Raw genomic sequence first — 25,248 nt, forward strand, 5'->3', positions numbered from 1 at the left:
ATGCCACTCCATCTTAATCCGTGCCTTCCTCGACAATATAGCCCTCGTGTGCCTTTCCCAATGGCTCCAGCTTGTATCCCCACGGCTTTCAAAATTCGTCACTTCGCTTCAAATTAGTATATGGTGCAGCCAGTCCCCCGGAATCTGTCTGCTAGTGCTTAAGGCCCATCGAACGTCACGATCGCTATCTATCCTGCTCCTCTTGTCAAGTGGTCGAGCTACTACTCCGACACTTTACATTGTAACCTGTCCGAGTGGTCACATGACTCACATCGAGTACATCATTGCCCTGGTCACATTCTCATGAAACTGGAATGTATTTAGCCCGCGGTATCACTTTGGGCATCCATACAACTCCTGAGGTGCGCGTGCATCGGATGCACAATGCAGCCGAATGGCCTCGCGTCCCGCGTAAAGTGCTACCAATTCTGCAACCGAGGACTCTCCGGACTTTCCGCCTTTCAAGGCGCATTTTGTCCCGCGCTTTGTGGCGTTACCTTTTTTTCCAGCGCTCTGCTTGTCGCTCGATTCAGTCCGCAGTTTCGCTAACTCCTGGAACCATCTGTTACAAGCTCCATCGGGATTCTGCACCGTACAAGTAGCGGGTTCAATACGGTCGCTAATGATTTACATTCTACTAACCCTGGCGAGCTCTCACCGCAGCCGAAGCTATGCGAGCCCTGCGTTCAATTATTGACCGACTGTCACTACGATTGTTTTACCACACGGGTCACAACTATGATGGCCCGCGTTTTTATTGTCAGTAGCACAACGAAAATGAAATCAGCTTGATGGTCTACTGGCGTTGACTTTTGAAGCCTGTTACTGACGAAAACTATTGCACAGAGTTTCAATGTAGGCTCCATGTCTACTTTTTCAAAGACAGTGGTAGCTCAAAGTGTTCCTCGAAAACGTCAGGAACCCCGTCTTTATCTCCCTTGTGTCACGGCAATCCTGCGATTCGGGATGTCCATCTACGCTTCAAGAGACCGTGAAACCTGAAGTACATTGGACAACCTAGCCACCGCATCTTTGTTGCAGTTGCGACACTGATGTTTCTAAGGTATTCATGTCCCAAAACTCAAACGTTGCGCATGAGTTTTGGCATTTATGGGGTGGCCATGATGAGCTTCGTCGATTCAAGGATGGTCATATTACGGAGAGCGTTGTTTAAGAAGTCACAACGTCCGATGGGTGTGCACATATGTATCTGACGAGCAACGCGAAGCCAGGACCTCCCAGGAACCGGGGATTCATTCGTTCTTCACGACCCCATCGTCATGACGTTCATAGTTCCCCCCGAGTCTGCGGAGATGATCACGCATTCTGGCTCAACTTTTCTCGCCTGACGTAGGGCATCTCAGTAGCAAGCTAGCAACGCCTTTATGTTCGCACTGGAAGTTTCAGCCTATAAAACACCTGCCTACCCCTATGGCTTTGCATTCCCTTCCACAAACTCCATCATGTTTACTTCACACTTCATCATCTTTGCGCTGCTCAGCTTCCTCGCTGGTGCCAATGCGTGTGTACAGTGCCCAGCCACAGTGAAGGTCGATGGTAGTGTCATGAACCTATACTATACCTACCCAGTAAAGCAGCTCACATTGTGCACGTGCGTCACACCCACACGTCTTCATTGAACAAAGTAACTGACAGGCCGGTAGTTACAATCTCCAGATTAGTTATGGGGGCGAGACTAGCGATGACTCAGTAATGTCCTGTAATTATTACACCGTAAGTGCTTTCTGGATATTGTGCCCCTCATTGTTCTCGGTTGACGTGCTAGCGATGGCATTAGGAAAACGTGAAGTTTCCAGATGGGCATGAGTCTTGTCCGCGTACAGCAACTATGAAGGATCACTGCCGAACGTGATGTGAAGAGGTGGGGGTGACGAGACACCCACCAGGAGGAGCAATGCGCATCTGCAGATCGTCGGGTGTATGCCAGTACTTAGACACCATCTGTTATGAGAATTGCCAAATAGTCTTTTCTTGCCTCTGCCAGTTGCATCATGCCAACCCTCTATTAGAATACTCCCCAGGTGATGACAAGTACTTACAATCATCCCGGACATCAGCCTATCGATGCCATGGTAAACTTTTTGATACTCCTCCTTCAAAATACCTCACCATCCCACAGCGCGGAATTCACGACGGATCCGATAATCTTACGACTGGGCTCGGGTTGTCACCCCACTCGACAGCTCTCCTTCGTTAGCTAAACGCTTCCGTCCTATGAGAAACTGGGAAGATTAAAAGCAAAAATCTATACCCTTCGTTCAGCATTAAAATCGATGACAGGATCAACGCACCTGCGACGGCATTCCGGAGAAAGGGATAAGTATTCGCAGGATCTGAAAGGGGAGCTACTGGCAGTGCCTCTCGAGTCCATGTGGGAGTGCCGCAGTCGTGCAAGTAGATAGGTTTGCGGGCCGCGGAGTTGCCTTTTGTGGACACCTTGCATAGTCATGGGTTGAAACTCTACCATTTGGACATCCTAGTGTAACATTCTGCCTGCTCACGCGTACAACGCGATGGCTTCAGGTAGCCCAGATGACTCTGGTCGGCAAGCTATCCTTCCATGGACACCAGGCGATGCGTCTGAGACTGCAACCGAAGCTCTCCAAGCATTGGACACTTACAAGAAGAAGGATCCATCCAAAGGTCAGCATCGGTTCGATCAGCGCGTCTATATCTGCAACACACCTAGTATGCAGTGGTGGTTCGCTTCAAGGCAGTCGGTAATGCACCGATTATGAGGCAGAACTTCTATAAGATTACTGCCTCCAACCGTTTCCAGGCAGTCATACAGTTTTTGAGGAAAGAGCTGAGCTGGAAAGCCGGGGATCCACTGGTTAGGATTGATAGCCTTTCTCTGTGGTCGAGCTAACCTCGTCCTAGTTCACATATATCAACCTCGCATTTTCTCCCGCTCCAGACGATACAGTGTCTAATTTGTACAAGGTAACGTGCCTAGCTCTTGTCAGGGAACGTCTCCTGATTGCTGTTGAAGTCGTTCGCTACGGAAGGACATCTGATAGTCAACTACAGGTTAGTTTCTCGATATTTGCGTGCATGATGCGTTGATACGACTGTATACTTCAGCACGACGGCTGCATGGGGGTAACGCTCTTGCCGATGAGCGATGTCTTGTATTTTCTTTTGTTTTGCGCACAATTGTGTCACCACCCAACCATACACTCGCCACGGTTTAATACGAATTCTTCGTTTCGCTACTTCTCTTCGAGGGCCATGCACCAATCTTATCGAAGATTAGAATGACATACATCGTCGACATGCACGATAAATACTCTATTTATACTTTCCCCCTGCACATGCTTATCATTGTGCGCTACCATACTGGATGACGAAATTCTTTCTAGGACTAGGCTTCAATGGAATTTCCTCGCCTGTGGCAACAATCCCGTTGACCATGGTATCCTCTTCCTCGTCATCAAAGGCCATATCTTCATGTGCCCAGCGCAAGAGCATAGTCTCACCAACGCGAAAGCGATTTGGCTTCAGGTATGACCTGACCAGTCCCCGCAATCGGGCATACAACAACCTTGTTGCAACGATCAGGATAGAACTTGCGTGGATTGTTCAGTTCTGTGAATGGTCGGTAGCATTGACACTCACCTAGTCACAAGTAGGATAGTTGTTGGTGACCACGAGTTGCGATCTGGTGGTGGAATAAACTTCTGTTCGCCATCTTGTTCGTCGGTAGGATTCTCATCTGGGCTGCTGTTACCCGACTTCTCATCATTACCTTCGTTTTCATTTCCTTCGTCACTGCCCGTATCGACGTTACGACCCGTGCGCCCGTCTCCTGAGTGTTCGTTGTCCGTCTCGCTTGCGTCGCTCTCTCCATTCTTGAAAATGGTGCTGTTCTTATCGGTGTCCACATTCCTTTTCCGTTTGGTTTTGCCCCCGAGCAGCCCTTCCTCTTGCAGGAGTTCATATCGTTTCGGACGACCGTTATCTGAAGCTACTATCTTCCAAGACTCCACAAGCTCTTGATCACATGCATGAAGTGACTCCCATGTCAAGCGGCGAGCACAACCACTGACATGCACGAAATCGAGTTCCTGCCAAGTACGTTCTGCGTATCGTCAACAACACGGACTGAAGACACTCACATCCGTGTGCGTTCTAGGCAGAAATACAAAGTTTATCACAAGACCCCCGACATCGGCTGAAAGGTGACCTTCAGGATCGCGAACACTTTCAGAATTAGTCACAAATCTACTCACGAGATCGAATATTATGATCAATGACTATGAGTCGCCCGGCGTCCGACGTAAGATCATGGCTGGGCCTTCGGCCAGCAATCGGAGTATCAGACATCGTCTGCAGGCGTTCTGCATTGGCTGGGAATTTCTCGTCTTCGAGAAACAAACTCGTACTCGACACTAAGACATATTAGATGAACACCGCACTTACTCTTCCCCTGCGAAGTTTATGAGTAATGCACATCGACTTTGTGCACATGATAAGCACCCTCACCAAGTGCTCGCCGAGATCAATGCTATTGCTATAAGGCGAGGTCAAAGTAGCTTCATCTTCCACGACTTTCGCTAGATCGTGCACGAGTGTGCACAGGTCATGCTGAATCGTGCTCAAATCGAAGTTGCATATCGCGGGAAGCGACTCGACTTGGGACAGCTCCGAGAGTTGCATAGCAGGAGCCGCTGAGACCCAAGGTGTAAAAACGAGCGATATCAAGGCCCTGCGAGCGCGAGAGATCATAGTGGAAGCTCAACCTGTCGCACCTTCCTAAGTGCATTCTTCGATGCTGCATCTTATGGGTGTCAAGAATATTAATAGCTCCAGAGTCCACGAGCCACATACTTACTAGTAGTATCAGAACTTCTCTAAGCGGGTCCGAAGCGGGCGCCGCGAGTCTCCCTTATCTAGTATCGTGGGCGGAACTGTTGGGGGCGTTTTGTTGGCAGATTCAGGAGAGCTACTAGTAGTAGAATCTGGCAGGTCTTGCCCGGATAGCGGTAACCAACACCCAACGTTACGTAATGACACAAAACTTTCACGATTGCCGTTCAAGAAATTCTATTCTTGTTCCGCTTCGAATCAAGCTTGCTCAAGCTTCAAGCACAATAGAATTCACCAATCAAAATATCTTCCGGGATAGCAAGTAGGTCTTTGATTATATACACTACCTTGCATCTTTACAGCTGTGTGCGAAATTAATGACATTTTTGGGCGCGCGTGACAAAAAAGGAAATCTCCCTGTAAACCATTCGAACGACGTTTGACGCCAGCAGATATCGAAAATGACGAACTTTTACCTTGTTCCATCGCCTATACGACATGCTTAACAGAAGAATAAGCAAAGATATGAAAGAATGTGCACTTAGCCTCTGGGATCAGGGTTAGAGCTCAAGGATATCTGTGAGGTGCTCGGTGTTTCTCGGGCCAGCTGGCGAAAGATCTTTGAAGAACTCGGCACTACTCACTGCGGAAACGAGTTTTTTACACCAACCGTAATCCGAGGGAGACAATGTGTATAACACGACTGTAAACGTACCTAGCTCGTAATCAGACGTAAATCCGACATGTCGCAAATTTTGCTCGCTCGGTCTGAAGCAACAGATGTAAACAGACGCTTTTCCAACTTCACCAACACACTTTTTCGGACCTCCGTTTATTCTCTTCAGATACCTGCTATTCCACCACTATCCAGCCCAGTAAATTCAACTTCTCGATGTCTGCTTAGGGTAGACTTGAAGCAAGGTGAGTTTTTCGAAAATTTCGCTAAGTCCGTAACTCGAGCGCTATGTCAAATACTATCAGGCTCGAGTTGCCAGCTCATGTACAAGCTTTTACTTTTACCTTCGAAACGATGCGTCCGGGACCCACAGTGAGTACTAAGTGTATTTCTACGAGGCCACTACCATTAATCATTCTTTTGTAGAACGAGCTCCTTATCGGTGTGCTGTGCGTGTTCGGTCAGTCGTTTGACCTCTGTGACAAGATATGCAACGGTCTCATTCAAATTTGGCGACTGCTCAAGTGCCCCATTTCGCCTATTCACGTTCTGGTTCACGTGCGGAAGGTGAGTGGCAGGCTGTCGACCCATTGAATATAGCATCATAGCTTGATACTCCTCGCTTCCAGGAACAACAGATGGTGCCCGCGAAGATGCCTCACTACCCGAGTCTCCTGCGAAATGACGGTATGGTGTTTCGCCTCGAGAGGATGTACTATTTGAGCTGAAATTCTGTGGCACGCTACCAGCTCGCATGGACCAGACGGGTGTCTGGTGTGCACCGAAAAAAGGATACGGGGATGGCTGACGCATATCGGGTGAGTGCTGCGGACTGGTGGAACGAAGCCTGTTGTTTAAATGATCTTGGTACATAGGTCCCCCAGCGAATGCGCCGCTGGTGTTGTGGTCACCGTGCTGTCCATTGCCTGACTGAATCGCATCCAGTAAGTCGCTTGACTTTTAGTGGGCGATCTACAAGCTCTTACCATCTCAAATTGAGGTACATTACCACTGAAGTATGGATCGTGTTGAGGCGGCTGATACGACACTTTCCCGGCGACCTGGGGTATATTATATTGAGGATATGCTTCTCCTGCCCCTACCAGTGCTGGCTGCTGAGAATCAGGAGCGGGAGCACCACTCGGGCGTCTCTGAGTCTGTTGGCCTTGGAACCCATACATTCTGGCGTGCAAGGTGGTGGGGGATATCAAGGACCGGGGAGCATATGTGGGGACCTAGCAGGACGAGTTCTTTGATACGGCACATGTCTATTCAGAATAGAAGCGGATCCGTTTATGCATAAATCCAGACATAAAGTAGACGTGCGGATCCTTATAACCTGGTCTGATACCGAGTTGGTTTAGATACTAAGGCAACAAACCCTATCCCTGCAAATCCCTAATATTCAGAGTCGGTTTTAGTTCTCAAACGAGTACCTTTTTCGATCTAGACGGGTAGGAATATGCTTGTTTGGCATTGTCCGTTTACATTCCGTTTACAGCCTCTAAACATACATAATTCCGATCCGTTCTAAATCTCGTTTCCGCAGTGACCAGTCACTGCGGAAACGAGATTTAGAACGGATCGGAATTATGTATGTTTAGAGGCTGTAAACGGAATGTAAACGGACAATGCCAAACAAGCATATTCCTACCCGTCTAGATCGAAAAAGGTACTCGTTTGAGAACTAAAACCGACTCTGAATATTAGGGATTTGCAGGGATAGGGTTTGTTGCCTTAGTATCTAAACCAACTCGGTATCAGACCAGGTTATAAGGATCCGCACGTCTACTTTATGTCTGGATTTATGCATAAACGGATCCGCTTCTATTCTGAATAGACATGTGCCGTATCAAAGAACTCGTCCTGCTAGGTCCCCACATATGCTCCCCGGTCCTTGATATCCCCCACCACCTTGCACGCCAGAATGTATGGGTTCCAAGGCCAACAGACTCAGAGACGCCCGAGTGGTGCTCCCGCTCCTGATTCTCAGCAGCCAGCACTGGTAGGGGCAGGAGAAGCATATCCTCAATATAATATACCCCAGGTCGCCGGGAAAGTGTCGTATCAGCCGCCTCAACACGATCCATACTTCAGTGGTAATGTACCTCAATTTGAGATGGTAAGAGCTTGTAGATCGCCCACTAAAAGTCAAGCGACTTACTGGATGCGATTCAGTCAGGCAATGGACAGCACGGTGACCACAACACCAGCGGCGCATTCGCTGGGGGACCTATGTACCAAGATCATTTAAACAACAGGCTTCGTTCCACCAGTCCGCAGCACTCACCCGATATGCGTCAGCCATCCCCGTATCCTTTTTTCGGTGCACACCAGACACCCGTCTGGTCCATGCGAGCTGGTAGCGTGCCACAGAATTTCAGCTCAAATAGTACATCCTCTCGAGGCGAAACACCATACCGTCATTTCGCAGGAGACTCGGGTAGTGAGGCATCTTCGCGGGCACCATCTGTTGTTCCTGGAAGCGAGGAGTATCAAGCTATGATGCTATATTCAATGGGTCGACAGCCTGCCACTCACCTTCCGCACGTGAACCAGAACGTGAATAGGCGAAATGGGGCACTTGAGCAGTCGCCAAATTTGAATGAGACCGTTGCATATCTTGTCACAGAGGTCAAACGACTGACCGAACACGCACAGCACACCGATAAGGAGCTCGTTCTACAAAAGAATGATTAATGGTAGTGGCCTCGTAGAAATACACTTAGTACTCACTGTGGGTCCCGGACGCATCGTTTCGAAGGTAAAAGTAAAAGCTTGTACATGAGCTGGCAACTCGAGCCTGATAGTATTTGACATAGCGCTCGAGTTACGGACTTAGCGAAATTTTCGAAAAACTCACCTTGCTTCAAGTCTACCCTAAGCAGACATCGAGAAGTTGAATTTACTGGGCTGGATAGTGGTGGAATAGCAGGTATCTGAAGAGAATAAACGGAGGTCCGAAAAAGTGTGTTGGTGAAGTTGGAAAAGCGTCTGTTTACATCTGTTGCTTCAGACCGAGCGAGCAAAATTTGCGACATGTCGGATTTACGTCTGATTACGAGCTAGGTACGTTTACAGTCGTGTTATACACATTGTCTCCCTCGGATTACGGTTGGTGTAAAAAACTCGTTTCCGCAGTGAGTTACGACCGTAACTTCGTCACGCGTCCCACCCCACAGCGAATCGAACCTATTTGATGTGACGGTCACACTAAATTTTGGGGAGCGAAGCTATTTTGTGACAAGCGGTAAAACAGGAAAAATCGCCAACAAAATCGCTACAGACTAGTTAGCACTAACTTAGCAGTGCGACCAAAAATCCTTATATAGGGTATTGGCTATGCATCTGCGCTGTCCTCTCCCTCACCTGTGTTCGAGGCCTCAGCGGCCTGAGTATTTCCTGCAACCTCTGACTCACATGGAATGCAGCTGACCATCCTTTTATCCATTCTAAATGTGCCCATAGCGGAGGGCCCAAGGCAACGGTGCGAGGATCTTTTGGTCCATATCACCACCAAAAGGAAGAGAGAAGATTGTTGCACCGAGTCGGGTTGCAAACCCGAGTCAGTCGGGGCGAAGCTAACTTGGATAGGTCACACGTCACAAGGGCCTACGAAGCTGCGAAGCTAAGTGTGACATGGTCACACCCGAAAGGGCGCGAAGCTACGGTCGTAACTCTACAGTATTGACATGCCCCTTCTCCACTCGTCGGCCGCACACGAATAATCACGCGAGCACTCATAACAGCGATCGAAGACCTCTATGCCGAAGATTCAGACCTCTTCCTCGATGAAGCTTGCACGTGGCTTGGCGTCGAACACGACATCATCATCAGCTTATCATCCTTATCGCGCAATCTCAATCAAGCTGGCCTCTCTCGCAAAATGCTTCAGAAGATTGCGTCTGAACGTGATGATGTCCGTCGACAGGCGTTCAAAGATAGTCTTCAGAACGACTTCGTCGGCGATGGCTCGGAGTTTGTCGTCCTCGGTGAAACTAGCAAGAACGAGCGTACTTACGCGTAGCGTTACGGACGAGCACCCTATGGACAACGTGCACAGCTTAGTGATGTATTTGTTTGAGGAGACCGCTATTCGCTATGTGCTGCCATGACGGCAGACGACTATCTTGCAGCATGTGCCGTTGAAGGTTCGTTTGATGCACAAGAGTTCTACGATTTGTGATTCGTCATTAAGCTGTTCGATAGCTGAAACTGCAGTTTTGGGCTGTCTAACCGGGATTTTGATTGTTGGCTCTTTGGGATTGGTTTTCTTTTGATTTACCCTAGAGTTATATCTGTATGACGCATAGAAAATGCAGTATGAAGGGCTAATAGTTCCGAGTAATGTAGCACCACTCACACTTGTCGGAGCGTGCTCACAGGCGTCAATTCCCACATTATGGATGGTGCGAAATTCAGCTCGTTGCTCCATATCGTAGTACCTGATCTCGTTCTGCGGTGATAGAGATACCAGAAGAACATCAGTTTATCAGGAAACCGCGTTCTTCGCGGTGGCGAGGAAAGACAATGTATGCATTCATAAGTACGCCATACCACAGATGGAGAAATACGCTAAGGGTGGTCTGAAGATGGTGGAGTTCCAGGGAGGACACTGGGTTCAGTCGGAGGAACCGGAAACATTAAGAGCTCGAGGGTTGCATTCGCGATACGTTGCAACAAGGTGGTTGAGAGATACTGACCTGCATCTAAGCCGTAGGTCATTTTCTATTAGCGTACGGAGAAGAGTCAAGATTGCAATATTCATGCTGGACGCTAGTTATAGCTAGATACATACACGATAACATATTTCATGTTCTACATAACTAGTAACTCCTAAGGCCTAAAGGCCTAACAGCTTGAGATGCAAATTTATGATGCAGATACACAGCGATAAAAAAAACAAGCCACCCTAGGCCAGTATAAAGCCTACCATCCAAAATAGCCCATCACAACAACGCGCATAACAATAAAAAACATACACCCATAAAACACACACGCGAGACTCACCCCCTATTCAACCTCCAATAAATCCTCCCCAAAATCCTCCATCTTGATAATCCGAAACCTATCCTTCCAAGGCGTACCCTCCCCAAACTCCCTCCTCCACGCACGGCTCAAACCTTCCTCCCATGCATACAGCTCCACGCGCCACCCCTTCTTCAGCGCAGTTCGCACAGGACCAAGGAACCCCTCGTCGCTGAACTGCCCAACGTTCCCGTCACCAGTCGCTAGCACTATCGTTGCACCTGGACGTGGTACGTCCGCGTCCGCGATGGCCTGATGCAGCTTCAGCTGCAACAGCTCGTCTACGCCCTGCTCTCGGTAGCGGACGCGAGCGTTGCGGAGGTTCACACTGCCAGACGCAGTCAAGCCTGTGCCTTTGTCGGAGTCTGATGACCCTCGTGCGTGTCCTTTGCGCCATGACTCTGCGTTGGCGTTCGAACTTGGTGGACGACGGTCTTGACCGGATCCACTGTCTGGCACACGGGCAAAAACGCGGACTTCATATCCAAGTTGTTCTGCTGCATCCATTGGCTGATATAGTGGAGAGGAAGTGACTAGGCAACGCCGTGTGATGGGGCGTCCGCGTTCGAGAAGCAGGGCGAGGGCTGCATGGGAAAGACGTCGTTTCCGACTCGAGTGAGAGGTGTGACGGCGAGCGTAGGTTAAGAATCCAATGAGAATATTCGAGCTGAAATAATACGTCAGCACATATAGATATACAATGACAAAAAGTCTCACTGATCAACAAAAACATGAATCAAAGAATCTCTAGGTCGCGGGGCTGGACCCCTAGGGTCCGAAAAGTCAGAATCGCCGCCGCTAAAGTCCTGCGTGAGCAAGGCAGTGACGCGTTCGTAGTCCTCCGGGAACTTGAGTCGTAACTTATGGGCAAGGCAACGTAGCTTGAGGATTTGAGGGTTTGCGGGTATCTGTGATAGATGCAATGATGGGGTGGAACGACTGTGCCGCAGCTTATTTAATGATGGCTTGTGAGCAGGCGTCGACGGAACGGTGGCAACAGCGTTATCCCCAGAAGACGACAAGCCTTCCGTGTCGGGTTCCGGATCTGGGTGGGAGATAGCAACTACCTCAGTCGTCCCAGATGCGTCCAGTATTGTGCTAGTTCCCGTGGTATGGCTCGTACTCTCCTGCTCCACATTCTCTCGTTCTCGCTGCATGATATGAACCACTTTCGCCTTCTTCCTTCGCCGTTTTCTCGTACGGCGAGGGTCCACCTCATTTCTCCACGCGCCATCGCTCGTGGAGCTATCTTTGCACGCGCCACGGTCACGGGCAGCAAGCCTAGCACGCTCTGCCGCGAGGAAAGAAAACGCGCCACCGAGGTTGCCAAGACTAGGTTGGTCGCCCAATTCAATATCGCCCTCCGAAAAGGAATGATCATGACTCAGATCTGCGTCCGAGTGATGAGAATGCGATCGACTAGGCGTCGTGAACGTGAGCGGTTGAGGTTCACCCTCCGTCTCCTCTCCAGAATCATCAGCGTCATTGTTGTTATTGTTGTCGTCAGGATTCATAAGACGTGGACTTGCGGTCAAGCCGGTCAAGGTAGAACGTGTGTGCGAGGAGTTCGAGGATGCGAGATAGGCCGCTAGCATGCTCTGGTTCCATACCGTAGAGCCTTCGATGACTTCTGAGTCAGTCGGAAGCGAAGAGAGGGGACCGGGGTCGGTAGAGTTGGGAGTATCAAGTTCTGTGTGAATATCATAGGCAGCCCCTCTAGGAACGAATGGCTGAAGGTGGTTGAGGGCCCTAAAGACAGTGGTGAAAGCCCCGAGGTCGGGTGATTCTGACGCCCACAAATCTCATCAGATCGAGCTTCACTAAAATGGAATAGAAGGCTGTTACTCACCATCTGAGGTTGCGTCACTGATAGCAGCTGAATAAGTTGAGAAAGGACTGATCGGAGTTGGCGAATTGGCTGTCGTTTCCGAGCTGGAGTGGATCGTGGACATGAAATATGGTGATTAATGGAAATTGAGACAGCTTGTAGTATATCGTAGTATATCGTCAAGAGACAAACAGAAGAGAAAATGAAAATATAAGGATGATAAAAAGTTTGGAAGGAGCTGTAGTGTGGCTCAAGGAAACGTGCTGGCAGCGTGCATCTCAGGATCAAGTGGCAGTTAAAGTCAAAGTGTCACCCAAATGACTAGTATTGATTTTAGTCTCACGTGATCAGTCGCGAAGGTAGTGGCCAAGGCAAGACGCGACTATTTGGCAAATCTCGTAACAGGTGGTGTTCTAAGTATTGGCATACACCCAGGCTCCTTCCCACCACTCCTTCGAGTGTAGAGGGGCGAGATCTGAGGGTTTGATATGTCACACGATACAAGAAAATTTCAAACCCAGCATAACCTTATTCCCCTCACTCTCAGCAGTGGCTGGAAGATAACATTTGTAAACATCGTCCAGCTTTGTCCATCGCATACTATCTGTTCCCGTACACTCGGCACCCCCAGAAGTCGGCAGTCACACTTTTTCGCAGGGTTTTGTGTGACTGCATGTGACCAATTGAAACAAAAGTGTCACATTTTCCCGCTAAAATGTGTGACCTGCCGACTTCTGGGGGTGCCGAGTGTACGGGAACAGATAGTAAGGTAGGCCTCATCCGGATCCGACACCTCTTAAGTAAGCAAGGTTGAGCTGTTCTACATCATCAAATAGCATCCACAGAAACCAATCTGCACTGAATATAATTCCTGGAACGGTGTCTTATAAAGCTCCTCTTGAAGGCCCAGGAAGAATTTTAAGTTTTGGATCAGAATTCATGGAGAAATAAGTCAAAAACATCAAAAGTGTAAAATAACTTGGAATATCATTTCCATGTGCTGGAACAGCGAGAAATTTTCTTGAGAAATCCTCCTCGAAGTATTTGGCCGCTTATATAATTGAACACGTGACATGCTGAGGTGAGGATGGATGGGCCTCAGAAATACCTCAAAAACCCCTGCTACTGGTATTAAAATGGGGAACAAGTCCAAAGCTGTCCGGGCACATCTTGCAAATCTCTCCAGAGCTGGAAAAAAATCCCTGAAGGCAACTGTTGAAGATATTTCTAACTCCGAGGATGCAGATTACACTCCTCCAAATCTTGATGACCATAATGACACGGAAACCAAGGGCTCGGAAGTGAGTGAAGATGAAGAAGCTGATATCAAGGATGATGCAGCATTGCTCACCTTCATCAATGTATTATCAATGGCTCAGGAGGCAGCCACAGAAGCAGAGAGAGCAAAAGCAAAGGGAAGCAAACAGCCAAAGACTTACACTGGCAACTCTGTATGCAGCCACTGACGATTTTCTGCGAAACGGAAGAAAATTGCAAATGAGGGCTATCAAGCATTTATTAGCAACTGGCTTGTTGCACAGAAGACAAACCTCCGAGTCAGTCAGACTGTGTCAGTGGTTGCAACAGCTTCTGTTGAGTCTGTGTCTGTAATGGTGAGTAAATAAAATTGAATCAGGGTGACAAACCTCAAAATCTTATAGGGCTCTGTAAAGAGTGCAATAAATCTGCAAGAAGAGGAAGAGGAATCAGACTCGAGTGAACCCAGCAAGTCAGAGGGGGAATTCCTACCAAAAGCAATCACTGCCAAGCAGCAAAACCAAATTGAGGAGATGCTACGAGATCTCCGGAATGGACAGCGCCCCCGTGATGATGGTCAAGAGACACTCACGGACATTACACTCACACACTGAGTTACAAGGACTTTCCCACACTGCGACGTGTGTGGGCAAAACTGACTGTCCAAGCAAAAGATAAACAGCTTGATGTGATTTTCCGGGCCTGTATTTCTGCCATGATGGGTGCCCTCAACCTGTATCTTGATCCTGAACTGTCATATTCATGGCGTGAGGCTTCATTACTGGTCTCAAAATCTCACGGCAAGGGATTGAGCCATGCCCGCAATATACACACTTAGATTCATAATTTTCTCCGCCATCAAATACTCCCTCTTCATCACTATGGCCACTATTCGAACTCCATCCTTGAGGATGAAGATTTTGCTCAAGGCATTCAACTTCATCTTATGGAAGTTGCAAAGCATGGCTACATATGCACACAAGATATTGTCGACTATATTGTGAGACCAGAAGTCCAAGGAAGGCTTGGTTCAAAGAAGACCAGGGATCTCACTGGCCACTGCACAAAGATGGATGCACAAGTTGGATTGGCGATATGGGAAGAAACAGAATGGGATGTATATTGACGGTCATGAGCGGGAGGATGTAGTGAAGTACCACGAGGAATTTTTGCAGCGCTGGAAAGAATATGAGAAGCACATGGTAACATACGATAATGATGGCAATGTCCTTCCAAGTCCATCTGGATTCCCTGTTGCTCAAGGGTCCTGTTTCCGCCTTGTTCTTGTGACACATGATGAATCAACATTCTATGCCAATGATTGATGAAAAAACCGCTGGTAATCATTCTAGTGATAAGGCAACACCAGAGCAGAAGGGAGAGGGGCCATCCTTGATGATTTCGGATATGGTGACACTCGACTGGGGAAGGTTGAAGGATGATGAGGAGTATGTCATTCATTTGAAATCCTGTTCAACTTTTAGTACTGATAAGCCTGTGACCTATTACCGACAGGGAGGCTTGCATTATCTTCAAAGCTGGCAAAAATCAAGATGGCTATTTTTCGGCTGAAGACTTGCTTGTCCAGGTTGAATGGGCAATAGATATATTTGAACGCAAAACCAATGGTTTTGCTACAGGTTTATTTATGTTTGATAATGCACCTAGTCATCAAAAGTGTGCGCCTGATGTGGTGTCTGCATGAAAAATGCCAAAATGATCAAAGGCAGGCTGGACACATACAAAGGATGGGCCAAAAATGCACAGTGGCTCATTTGGAGATCTCCCGCAGGACTTCTACTTCCCTCTGGAGCACCCAACAATGCCAGGATAGGTTCAAAGGAATGGAGGTTATTATTCGCGAGCAGGGGCTCTGGCCTGAGGCTGGATGCAATGCCGAGTGTCCAGGATTTAAGTGTGTGCCAGGACACACAGACTGCTGTTGCCTGGCTGCATTCTGTTCTGCCAGCCAGACTTTGTTTCTCACAAGTCCCAGCTTGAAGAGTACATCACTTCTCGAGGTCATATCTGTGACTTCTATCCGAAATTTCACTGTGAGTTGAATTTTATAAGGAAAATACTGGGGTGCCAGTTAAATTCCGGTATCGCTCGAGTCAACGGACCTGTGATATAGAGCAGATGGAGCGCAATGTCATTGCATGTCTCGATGATGTTCCCCTTCTCCAGATCAAACGGTAAGTCATTCAACTCACAAGCTCTTTGACACTGACATTTTACTATGTACTATAGTTATGCCAATTGATCAGCCCGTTTCATATCAGCATATTCACAAGGCCTTACCGATGCACAGGCTGCATGGGTGAATCGGAAGTACCATGGACATTGTACCTTGCCTCCTGACATTGTTGAAGAGCTCAAAAAAACATTAGGATCGGTCTAGGCATAGATACATGATATGTATGGATTATAAAACCCTTTTGAGCAATACCTAAGGTCTCTGGTCTCCGAAATGGCAGTCCTCAGAGTTGTGAAAAATTTTCACCAGAGATTTGGCTGCAAGTTAGGGTTAGGGTTAGGGTTTACATAAGGTGCTGGAATTGATGAGGCCTACCTTAACAGAGAGGTCACTCCAACAGTGGTTGGGCTGGGGCCGAGCTTTAGCTCGGTCAGACACTGATGAGATTGCTGCTTACCTAAGTGCTGATGAAACCAACTGTGGCGGATCACACAGCCAACCCAACCATTGGTGAGACAGTGCAATGATGGGAGAACACTGAGGTGCTGTGAGGCGATTTGTTTGAAGGTGTCATATCCTGTACCTCCGGATCCGGAACTCTGGAACCCCTCCACTAAAGTCTGGTTCTCCATCCTGTTATTTCGCCCAGCGCTCTGCTCTCATCTCTGGACTCACCCCTATCTCCTTTTAGAATAGCTATTGCTCCGGCTACCAGTTATGCCCTTTTCTGCTATGCTTACCGATCCATCCATTCTTACTTCATTTCCAACTTCACTGCTTTGATCCATTATACACTTACTAATAGACTTTCCACATGCTTCGTACATAGCCCTTACCTTTGCTGACTGATTTACTTACATGATACCTACAGTATATAAACTCCTGTAAATACTCCAGAACTCCTCAGTTCGAATATCATCTTAGTTCTGCTCATTTCTGCATCTCCGGACTTGAGTCTCATCTCTTGTCTACCTCCGAGTCTTAGGGTTAAACCTTAGGACTGAATCCCTGACTCTACCTTAGGGTAGTCTAAACTCTATTCTGTTTCTACTCTGGACTTGTCTGTGGTAGCCTTACTCTGTTCCCTCATAGTCTTCCAGAGTTCCGCCAAACTCCCCTGATGTCTGACCTCCAGACTTCCCCGGACTTTCCCTCTGCCCCTCGGAAATTAAGGGCACATACTCGGGTAAGGGGCACAGCGCACGAGCTGAAGCCAAAGCCCTTTGAGTAACCTCCCCCTTGAGCATGACCTTAACAGTATATTTGAACTCACACCTTACCGAGTATACTAATGTCCGAGAATCACTTCTCCACCAGGTTTAAACTCCTGTCCCTCATAAACTATGATTTTTCCTCCGACCCTTCCATTATCGTTTAGAATTCCTCATCCTTACCTCACGAAATCTCTGTTCTGATAAAACTCCATATTCCTTTGTCCAATCCTTCTGGCCTGATTTCCTGATCATAGCTATCCTACTCCAGAATGCTACATAATTATCTCCGATTTCCACTATATCTGATTTCTCCACTGCTCCAGACTGGCAAGTCACCTCCAGAATGTCTCGACATTCAACTCCCTTGGATTCTCCTAGTACCACTCAGGAATATCGCTTGCTCTCCCACCATGATCCATTGATCAATAGGGTATAGAGCAGACACCTTTTCCGGGTTTTACCACTGGAAATGCCATTGGCCTCCGACGTCCAACAAAGTCCACTTTGCTGTGGAACCCCTGTCTCTGGACTAGCCATGTTCTTCTCCACCGGTTTATGTGTGGATCACACTAAATAAACTATTCCATATACATGAGCAAGCCTCTCGTATGTGCGCACGGTTTATCACCCATCCTCTTCCAACTCCCAAGTTAAGTTACCCCACATCATCTATGTACATATACTCCTCTGCTCTGATTACTCCTCCTCCAATTTCCACCCTGCTTCTCCTCCACCTCTACTCCTATTCCTCCTCTGCTCCGCTGCCTCCTGGAAAATCTTCCATCAGGAGGGAACTCCATCTTGCTCCTCCATTTACTCCGGATCGTCCTCTGTTACTATGGACAGATTCTGGGACGTCTCCTATGGACAAAGATTTACAATATCTCCATATCCTCCATAACAAATTTGCTAGAAGGGACTTTGTGTAACACCTGGAGGAACATCCCAAGAAAATCAGTAATGACGTATCATGTTCTGAACACCAAGAACATACCAAAGTCGTCTGAAGAGACCCTCCTCCCCATTTCCAACATCTCCATGTCGTTCCCATCGTTACTGAGAAAGAACCACCATGACAAGAATTTCGTTAGGAGGAATTCGTATGGTATCCTCATGAACAAATATGTGACGAGGCCAAAGAAGAAGCCAGGCCATGCAGAAGAAAGGGTGTCTAAGAAATCCATCAGAAGGAATGGAAAGTCGTGAAGTTTTACGAAACAAGTTCATTACTTTTGGCTAAAGTCCAACTATTCCATCACGTGATTTAGCACCCCACACTCCGATATCCGATTAACCCATTACTCCGTCCTACCAAAGAACTCCGGAATGGAGTTCCGAACCCTGCATCCATGGGCACAACCCAGACTTCTGTTCAAACCTCCGCCATTACCTCCACGTACTAATCTCCGATCGGCGGACAAACAGTTTCAGAGTTTATATGGATATGTACATGGATAAGATGGAAAATAGCTAAAAAGCTCAGGCTTCCATCTCCGCCTCTTCCTCCAGCTCAGGTTCCGGCTCTGGCTGAGACTCTGACTCCTCCTCATCTGTGCCTTTCTCCGCTTCACTTTCTGTCTCTTCCTCCGGCTTCTCTGTGTCGCTACTGGAAGAGCTGGTGAGCTCTAGTACCTCCACTGCCCCCACCCCAACCTCCACCTTCTTCCCAAGGGCCTCCTTGAGGTTCCTTCCCCAGCCCGAGAAGCCCTTCTCCAGCATGACCCCGGTCACGTGAAGAATCTCCCAGACTTCCACCCAGGCCCCGTCCCTCTCTTCTTTCTGCTCCGCCCACTGCAGCTCCATCTGCTCCGCTAGACGCGTAATGGCCGTCGCCAAGGCCCCCAGCTGCATGTTCATCTCTGCCTGCACCAAGACCATATGGTTGGTCGCCTTGACCCACTCTTGGTCATCTACCTCCATAATCAACTCCTCCTCTCCGTACACCCTCCTCTGCCGTGAAGGCCTGCCCGCGCCCTCATCCACTGCTTCCCTGGACTCCGTCGCCCTCTCCCTTGTCCATTTCCGGCTCCTTGCCAGAGCGGCCAGTTGCATCTCCTCTCCACTGACCTTACAGGAGGCCTTCAGGCCCGCGCATTGGTCGCAGGCCTTAGCCTTGGCCCTGCCTTCGCTCTGTTCCGGTCAACCACCGGCGCAACGGAAATAACAAAGGAACTTACTTTGGATTTTGCCAGGGCCTCCTGCACCAGTGCCCACGTACATGTCCGGCCAGTGGCCTCACACCGCTGGCACACGACTGCTAGAGGAGCGACCTCCGAGACTTCCAATGTCTGTGCCTACCAACAAACCATAGAAATCAGTATCACCCAGTGCCAGAAGAAAGAAAAACTTACCTCCCCTGCCTTGCGCGCTTCCTCCGCTAACTTTGCTCTCTCCGCCGCCACAGCAACTCTTGCCTCTTCCACCTTCTTGGCCCGCTCAGCTGCCTCGGCGGCCTTTTCCTCCTCCGCTATCCTCACTGCAGCCATCAGCTCCTGCCATTTCGCAGTAGTCATACCGGCAAAGTCGAAGTGTTGAGGGGCGGACATTGTTAAAATATGAAAAGATACTAGAAAAGAAAAAAGTTTCTGTAGAAAAAACCCCGCCTTCCCTGCACTCTTATAGTAGCAACCTGTCACCATGGAAACTCCACTCTGTGCCCATCAATCCACTCCAGTCCGAACTTCATTGTCTCCATCTGCCTCACAGCACAACTTCTCTGCCTCGCGCTGTGGACTTCATTCCACATGCCTTGGTTCCACTGGCAACATCTGTCTCCCATTTTCCCCGAAATCCGAGAATTTGTCTAGGACCTCAGGGGTTCGGTCCTAATGGGGGGATATTGTCACACCGTGCACGACCAATCAACCTCAAAACCCCAACCTCCGGACCTCCATATCTCCAAACACCTCCAACTACCGAACAAAATCAAAAACAAGTTACATTGTACAAAGATGAGCATATATGTACAACCGGACACGAAGGATTACAGGACTATCTAGAGGTCATCAGTCTCCATATCTCCGCCGGAGATCCCAGCACTGCTCCCACCCTCCACCTCCTCCTCCCTTTCCTCTGGTTCCTCCGCCGCCTCCGCGCGAAAGCCATTCCTCATCCCTTCCAGGAATAAGGCTTGGAAAGCCCTCTGCTCCTCCACAAACCTATCCATGGCCGCTCGGCTCCCCTCTGCTGCTGTGATACTTCACTCCAGAAGTCCATTGGTCTGGGCCAACACTGCCACTATGTTGTTGGCAGCAGCCACCCAGGCCTGGTCATTGTACTCTGTCCATCCGCCCTCCTCCTGTTATGATCAGCGTTCACCGAATGGTAAAGGCTTAACACAACCACTAGGACTCGTCAAGGATAAAGCAAAGAGATGTTATTGAGAGTGAACGTCTGAGTCTACACTGGGTAGGAACGAAGAGGTTAAGTCTAAAGAGAAACTTTACTAACTACCCTTCCTATATACATAACATTGAGTCGGAGTTATCTGAGTCTGTAAATAATCAGCCAATGAGAAAGAATCGTACGATACTGCGTATGACGTAGTATGACGTCGTAATATATAAGCAATGATGTCAGAGACGGAGATTAAGTGATAGGAAGACATATGGTTCTAGCCCTGGGCGTAGGGGATTCGATTGGAGATGTGACTGGTGAAATGTGAAACTGTGGCATGATGATGGTGTGATAATGTGAAAGGTAGTGGTGTCACGTGACCGGTTCGGGTATGGGACATAGCCAAAGGAAAATTGAGGAATGAAAAATGATTCGTGTTAGGAATTCGTGACACCTCCACGATCACAGTCTGGGGATTGGAGATCAACTCCACATTGTCCTCCATCCCCGCCGGGCTCCACTGACACTTCTTTCCCTTTGCCGAGGAGATGGGGTACCTTCCACGCACTCCCGTTTCTTCCCCTTGTCGACACTAACTGGCGGAACACCGCCATAGCACTGCGCCTTCAGCTGGCGGCACACGTCGCAATTCCAGATCTACTGGACCATCTATTAGAATACCCTGGAGAAAGAACCAAAGCATGCTTACCCTGTTGGACCTAGACGCCTGAGTCCAAGTACAGTCCCTCCACCACTCTATGCAGGAGCTACAGGATTTCTCCGGACCCTTGGAGGTACTAGATTGATGAGTAACCTAATGCCAAAATAAGTACCGACGACAACCGACGAACTATTGAACTTACCGTCGACATCCCTGCACACCCCAATGACGCTGACTCCAGTACTCTCCTCCACGTCTCTGCAATGTCCCTCTGTTTCTGCTCCTCCTCGCGTTTCCACTCTGCTGCCGCCCTCCGTTTCTCCTCTGCCTTGATCTTTTTCTCCTCCTCCCTCCATTTGCGCTCCTCTTCTTCCTCCAGGCGAACAGCCTCCTGTAAGCGAGCGACCTCTGCTGCCATTTCCGCCTGCCTTTCTTCCATGGCCTGCTTGGTGGACTTCTTGACGCCTTCAGGTTTGTTGGGCATGATGAGCTGTATAGAGAGAAGGGCGACAGAAAAAACATTGTTTCCTGTTTCAAAAACCTCCGGCACATTTTTTACCATCTCTGCAGAAACTCCAATGCCTCATGCTCCTAACCGACAATCCAGACCCTTGGCCTCATGGGCTTGGCCCTAAGGGGGGGATACTGTCATATCCCGTACCTCTGGATCTGGAACTCTGGAACCCCTCCACTAAAGTCTGGTTCTCCATCCTGTTATTTCGCCTGGCACTCTGCTCTCATCTCCAGACTCACCCCTATCTCCTTTTAGAATAGCTATTGCTCTGGCTACCAGTTATGTCCTTTTCTGCTATGCTTACTGATCCGTCCATTCTTACTTCATTTCCAACTTCACTGCTTTGATCCGTTATACACTTACTAATAGACTTTCCACATGCTTCGTACATAGCCCTTACCTTTGCTGACTGATTTACTTACATGATACCTACAGTATATAAACTCCTGTAATATTCCGGAACTCCTCAGTTCGAATATCATCTTAGTTCTGCTCATTCCTGCATCTCCAGACTTGAGTCTCATCTCTTGTCTACCTCCGAGTCTTAGGGTTAAACCTTAGGACTGAATCTCCGGCTCTACCTTAGGGTAGTCTAACCTCTGTTCTGTTTCTACTCCAGACTTGTCCATAGTAGCCTTACTCCATTCCCTCATAGTCTTCCGGAGTTCTGCCAAACTCCCCCAACGTCTGACCTCCAGACTTCCCTGGACTTCCATTGGACTTCCCCTCTGCCCCTTGGAAATTAAGGACACGTACTCAGGTAAGGGGTGCAGCGCATGAGCTGAAGCCGAAGCCCTTTGAGTAACCTCCCCCTTAAGCACGACCTTAACACTCACTCGCCTTGCTCACAAGGACACTCAAGGAGGCTTTCACCACAGCTCTGGTGTTGACACATTGGATGCCAGATGTTCCCATTGTTGTAGAAACAGATGCCTCTGACTATGCTATTGCCAGAATTTTATCCATTATCTGTCTGGACTCGGAACTTCATCCGGTGGCATTCTACTCCAGAACACTTACAGCTCTGGAACTCAACTACAATACCCATGACAAGGAACTCCTGGCCATCTATGAAGCTTTCCGGACCTGGCGACACTACCTAGAAGGCTCCTCCCAACCTATTGACGTAGTCACGGACCACAAAAACTTGAGTACTTTGCCACTACCAAACTCCTCTCGTGCCATCAGGCATGATGGTTGGAATTCCTCCATCATTTCAACCTTATCATCCGCTTCTGTCCCAGAAAACTTGGAGCTAAACTGGACTCCCTCACTAGATGCTGGGACGTCTATCCCAAAGAGGGGGATAAGGACTACACTTGAGTTAACCCTCATAACCTCCGACCGGTATTCACCATGGAACAGCTCGCTTCATCCCTATGAGCATCAACTCTAGCTACTCTGGTACTATGAGCAGCTGTGGTCATGGATATTGAAAGCCTCCAAAAAGATATTTTGACCACCCTCCCTACTGACCCCATCACCTCCAATCATCTGCTGGAACCTTCAGATCCAAGATGGACAGTAGATGACAATGGACTCCTCCACTGTGACAACTGTATATATGTCCCGCAAACCAATGACCTCCACCTCCGCATCCTCCGAAATACTCATGACCATCCTCTATCTGGCCACTTCAGTCAAAACCAGACATTGGAACTCATCCAGCGCAAATACACCTGGCCCAGAATATGCACCTATGTCAAGGACTATGTTAAGTCCTGCACTACTTGCACCCGAGCCAAAGTCCCAACACACAAGCCCTACAGATTGCCCAAACAACTCCCTATTCCTGGAAAGCCATGGAATTCCATCTCCATGGACTTCATATAACAACTCTCAGTCTCCTCTGGCTTCACAGCAATCCTCATCATCATAGATTGTCTGTCCAAGCAGGCAATATTCGTCCTGACACATGACACCATCACCTCTCTAGACCTCACCCAACTTTTCCTGCTCCACGTCTTCTCTAAACATGGAGTTCCATCCCACATCACCTCCAACTGAGGCATGGAATTGGTATCCCACTTCTTCTGATTTCTCAGAAAAGCATTAGACATGATACTCCACTTCACCTCTGGATACCATCTGGAGGGTGATGGCCAGACTGAGGATGCCAACCAAACCTAGAGCAGTATCTCCAGATCTACTGCAATTATCAACAGGATAACTGGTCTGAACTCCTTCCTTTAGCAGAGTTCACATACAACAATGATCCAAGCGCTACCACTGGAGTATCACCGTTTTTTGCCAATAAGGGATACCATCCCAACATTTCCATACACCCAGAACGAGACCTCTCCTCTGCCCACACGCGGGATTTTGCCATAGACCTAGATGAGCTTCACCAATTCCTCTGGGAAGAAATGTCCCACACCCAAGAACATTACCAGGGCCCTGCTGATGCCAGACAAAGGTCCGCTCCAGACTTCAAGGTTGGGGACCAAGTATTCATTAAAGCAAAATATTTCTGTTCCACCCGGCCTTCCAAGAAATTATCAGAAAAGAACCTAGGCCCTTTTGACATCATTTCCCATCCCAGTACCCATTCCTTCACCATCCACCTCCCGAACTCCATGTGTTCCATACACCCTGTATTCCACGTCTCACAGTTGGAGCCCGCCACTCCGAACACCATCCCTAATTGTATCCAGCCACCCCCACCTGCAGTTGAAGTTGATGGAGAACCAGAGTATGAGATCTCCGAAATCCTGGACTTCAAACTCGACCGCCGAAGGCGACATTGCCAACTCCTGTACCTGGTACATTGGACTGGTTATGAAGGCACAGACAAAGAAACTTCCTGGCTTCTCACCACAGAACTCGGAAATGCGTCGGAACTCGTCTCAGGCTTCCACTCTGCTTATCCGAGTAAATCCGGTCCTCTCGCCGAGTTATGAGTCATTTAAGCCTCAAGGGCTCGGCCCTAAAAGGGGGATACTGTCATATCCCATACCTCCGGACCTGGAACTCCGGATCCTTCCCTGTGAAAGTTTGGTTCTCCATCCTATTCTCCATCCAGCGCTCCGCTTTCATCTCTGGACTCACTCCTATCTCCTTTTAGAATAACTGTTCTCTGGCTACCGGTTGTATACCTTTCCACTTTGCTTACTGATCCGTCTGTTTGTACTTCATTTCCAACTTCATTGCTTTGATCTGTTATACACTTACTAATAGACTTTCCATATGCTTTGGGCATAGCTTTTACTTTGCTGACTGATTACTTACATGATACCTACAGTATATAAACTCCTGTAAAGCTCTGGTACTCCTTAGTTCGAATATCATCTTAGTTCTGCTCATTCCTGCTTCTCCAGACTTGAGTCTGATCTCCTGTCCACCTCCGAGTCTTAGGGTTAATCCTTAAGACTATATCTCTGGCTCTACCTTAGGGTAGTCTATCTTTGTTCTGTTTCTACTCTGGACTTGTCCAAAGTAGTCTTACTCTATTTGCTCCTAAGCCTTCCGGAGTTCCACCGAACTCCCCCTGTGTCTACCCCCAGACTTACCCAGACTTCTGTCAGACTTCCCCTCTGCCTCTTGGAAATTAAGGGCACGTACTCGGGTAAGGGGCACAGCGCATGAGCTGAAGCCAAGCCCTTTGAGTCACCTTTCCCTTGAGCATGACCTTAACAGTCTTCCCCACCTCTTAGCATCACGTTGAGCAGTGATCCTTCACAGTTGCTGCAGTCGGACAATACACATAC

The 25,248-nt window shown here is 48.5% G+C and overlaps 9 protein-coding genes across 9 annotated transcripts; 4 read left to right on the forward strand and 5 right to left on the reverse strand.

Annotated features, from left to right (window-relative positions):
• Positions 1-2,376: 2,376 nt before the first annotated feature.
• On the forward strand, positions 2,377-3,371 carry EDB91DRAFT_58173 (putative ubiquitin-like modifier). Its single transcript, XM_041327775.1, has 5 exons — positions 2,377-2,664; positions 2,718-2,854; positions 2,902-2,964; positions 3,014-3,051; positions 3,106-3,371. The coding sequence occupies exons 1-5, from the start codon at positions 2,535-2,537 to the stop codon at positions 3,125-3,127; spliced, it is 390 nt and encodes a 129-aa protein (XP_041171430.1). The 5' UTR covers positions 2,377-2,534; the 3' UTR covers positions 3,128-3,371.
• Positions 3,343-4,749, reverse strand: EDB91DRAFT_1254249 (uncharacterized protein; the record flags this gene model as incomplete). The annotated part of the gene is made up of 6 exons (XM_041323782.1): positions 3,343-3,589; positions 3,640-4,088; positions 4,140-4,195; positions 4,254-4,412; positions 4,444-4,450; positions 4,507-4,749. The coding sequence occupies 6 exons, from the start codon at positions 4,747-4,749 to the stop codon at positions 3,343-3,345; spliced, it is 1,161 nt and encodes a 386-aa protein (XP_041171431.1).
• Positions 4,750-5,914: 1,165 nt separating this feature from the next.
• On the reverse strand, positions 5,915-6,772 carry EDB91DRAFT_1263606 (uncharacterized protein; the record flags this gene model as incomplete). The annotated part of the gene is made up of 3 exons (XM_041324459.1): positions 5,915-6,436; positions 6,493-6,618; positions 6,686-6,772. The coding sequence occupies 3 exons, from the start codon at positions 6,770-6,772 to the stop codon at positions 5,915-5,917; spliced, it is 735 nt and encodes a 244-aa protein (XP_041171432.1).
• A 290-nt stretch (positions 6,773-7,062) lies between these two features.
• Positions 7,063-8,497, forward strand: EDB91DRAFT_1350493 (uncharacterized protein). The gene is made up of 3 exons (XM_041326069.1): positions 7,063-7,628; positions 7,685-8,189; positions 8,244-8,497. The coding sequence occupies exons 1-3, from the start codon at positions 7,434-7,436 to the stop codon at positions 8,321-8,323; spliced, it is 780 nt and encodes a 259-aa protein (XP_041171433.1). The 5' UTR covers positions 7,063-7,433; the 3' UTR covers positions 8,324-8,497.
• A 1,740-nt stretch (positions 8,498-10,237) lies between these two features.
• Positions 10,238-12,649, reverse strand: EDB91DRAFT_1166050 (uncharacterized protein; the record flags this gene model as incomplete). The annotated part of the gene is made up of 3 exons (XM_041319977.1): positions 12,384-12,649; positions 11,252-12,320; positions 10,238-11,201 (listed from the first exon to the last, which is right to left on the reverse strand). Coding segments are annotated over exons 1-3 (1,850 nt in total), but the record flags the coding sequence as incomplete, so codon positions are not given.
• Positions 12,650-13,498: 849 nt separating this feature from the next.
• On the forward strand, positions 13,499-14,233 carry EDB91DRAFT_1086719 (uncharacterized protein; the record flags this gene model as incomplete). The annotated part of the gene is made up of 3 exons (XM_041316094.1): positions 13,499-13,813; positions 13,850-13,975; positions 14,024-14,233. 3 exons carry the CDS (start codon positions 13,499-13,501, stop codon positions 14,231-14,233), a joined length of 651 nt encoding a protein of 216 aa, XP_041171435.1.
• A 697-nt stretch (positions 14,234-14,930) lies between these two features.
• Positions 14,931-15,324, forward strand: EDB91DRAFT_1254254 (uncharacterized protein; the record flags this gene model as incomplete). Its single annotated transcript, XM_041323783.1, has 2 exons — positions 14,931-15,067; positions 15,135-15,324. 2 exons carry the CDS (start codon positions 14,931-14,933, stop codon positions 15,322-15,324), a joined length of 327 nt encoding a protein of 108 aa, XP_041171436.1.
• Positions 15,325-18,509: 3,185 nt separating this feature from the next.
• Positions 18,510-19,576, reverse strand: EDB91DRAFT_1254255 (uncharacterized protein; the record flags this gene model as incomplete). The annotated part of the gene is made up of 3 exons (XM_041323784.1): positions 18,510-19,160; positions 19,208-19,324; positions 19,382-19,576. 3 exons carry the CDS (start codon positions 19,574-19,576, stop codon positions 18,510-18,512), a joined length of 963 nt encoding a protein of 320 aa, XP_041171437.1.
• A 1,382-nt stretch (positions 19,577-20,958) lies between these two features.
• On the reverse strand, positions 20,959-21,511 carry EDB91DRAFT_1086721 (uncharacterized protein; the record flags this gene model as incomplete). The annotated part of the gene is made up of 3 exons (XM_041316095.1): positions 20,959-21,048; positions 21,076-21,180; positions 21,230-21,511. 3 exons carry the CDS (start codon positions 21,509-21,511, stop codon positions 20,959-20,961), a joined length of 477 nt encoding a protein of 158 aa, XP_041171438.1.
• Positions 21,512-25,248: the final 3,737 nt, after the last annotated feature.

This window comes from Suillus paluster (genome assembly GCF_016628075.1).
Source record: "Suillus paluster strain FC165 chromosome Unknown EDB91scaffold_103, whole genome shotgun sequence".
NCBI classification, from domain to species: Eukaryota; Fungi; Basidiomycota; class Agaricomycetes; order Boletales; family Suillaceae; genus Suillus; species Suillus paluster.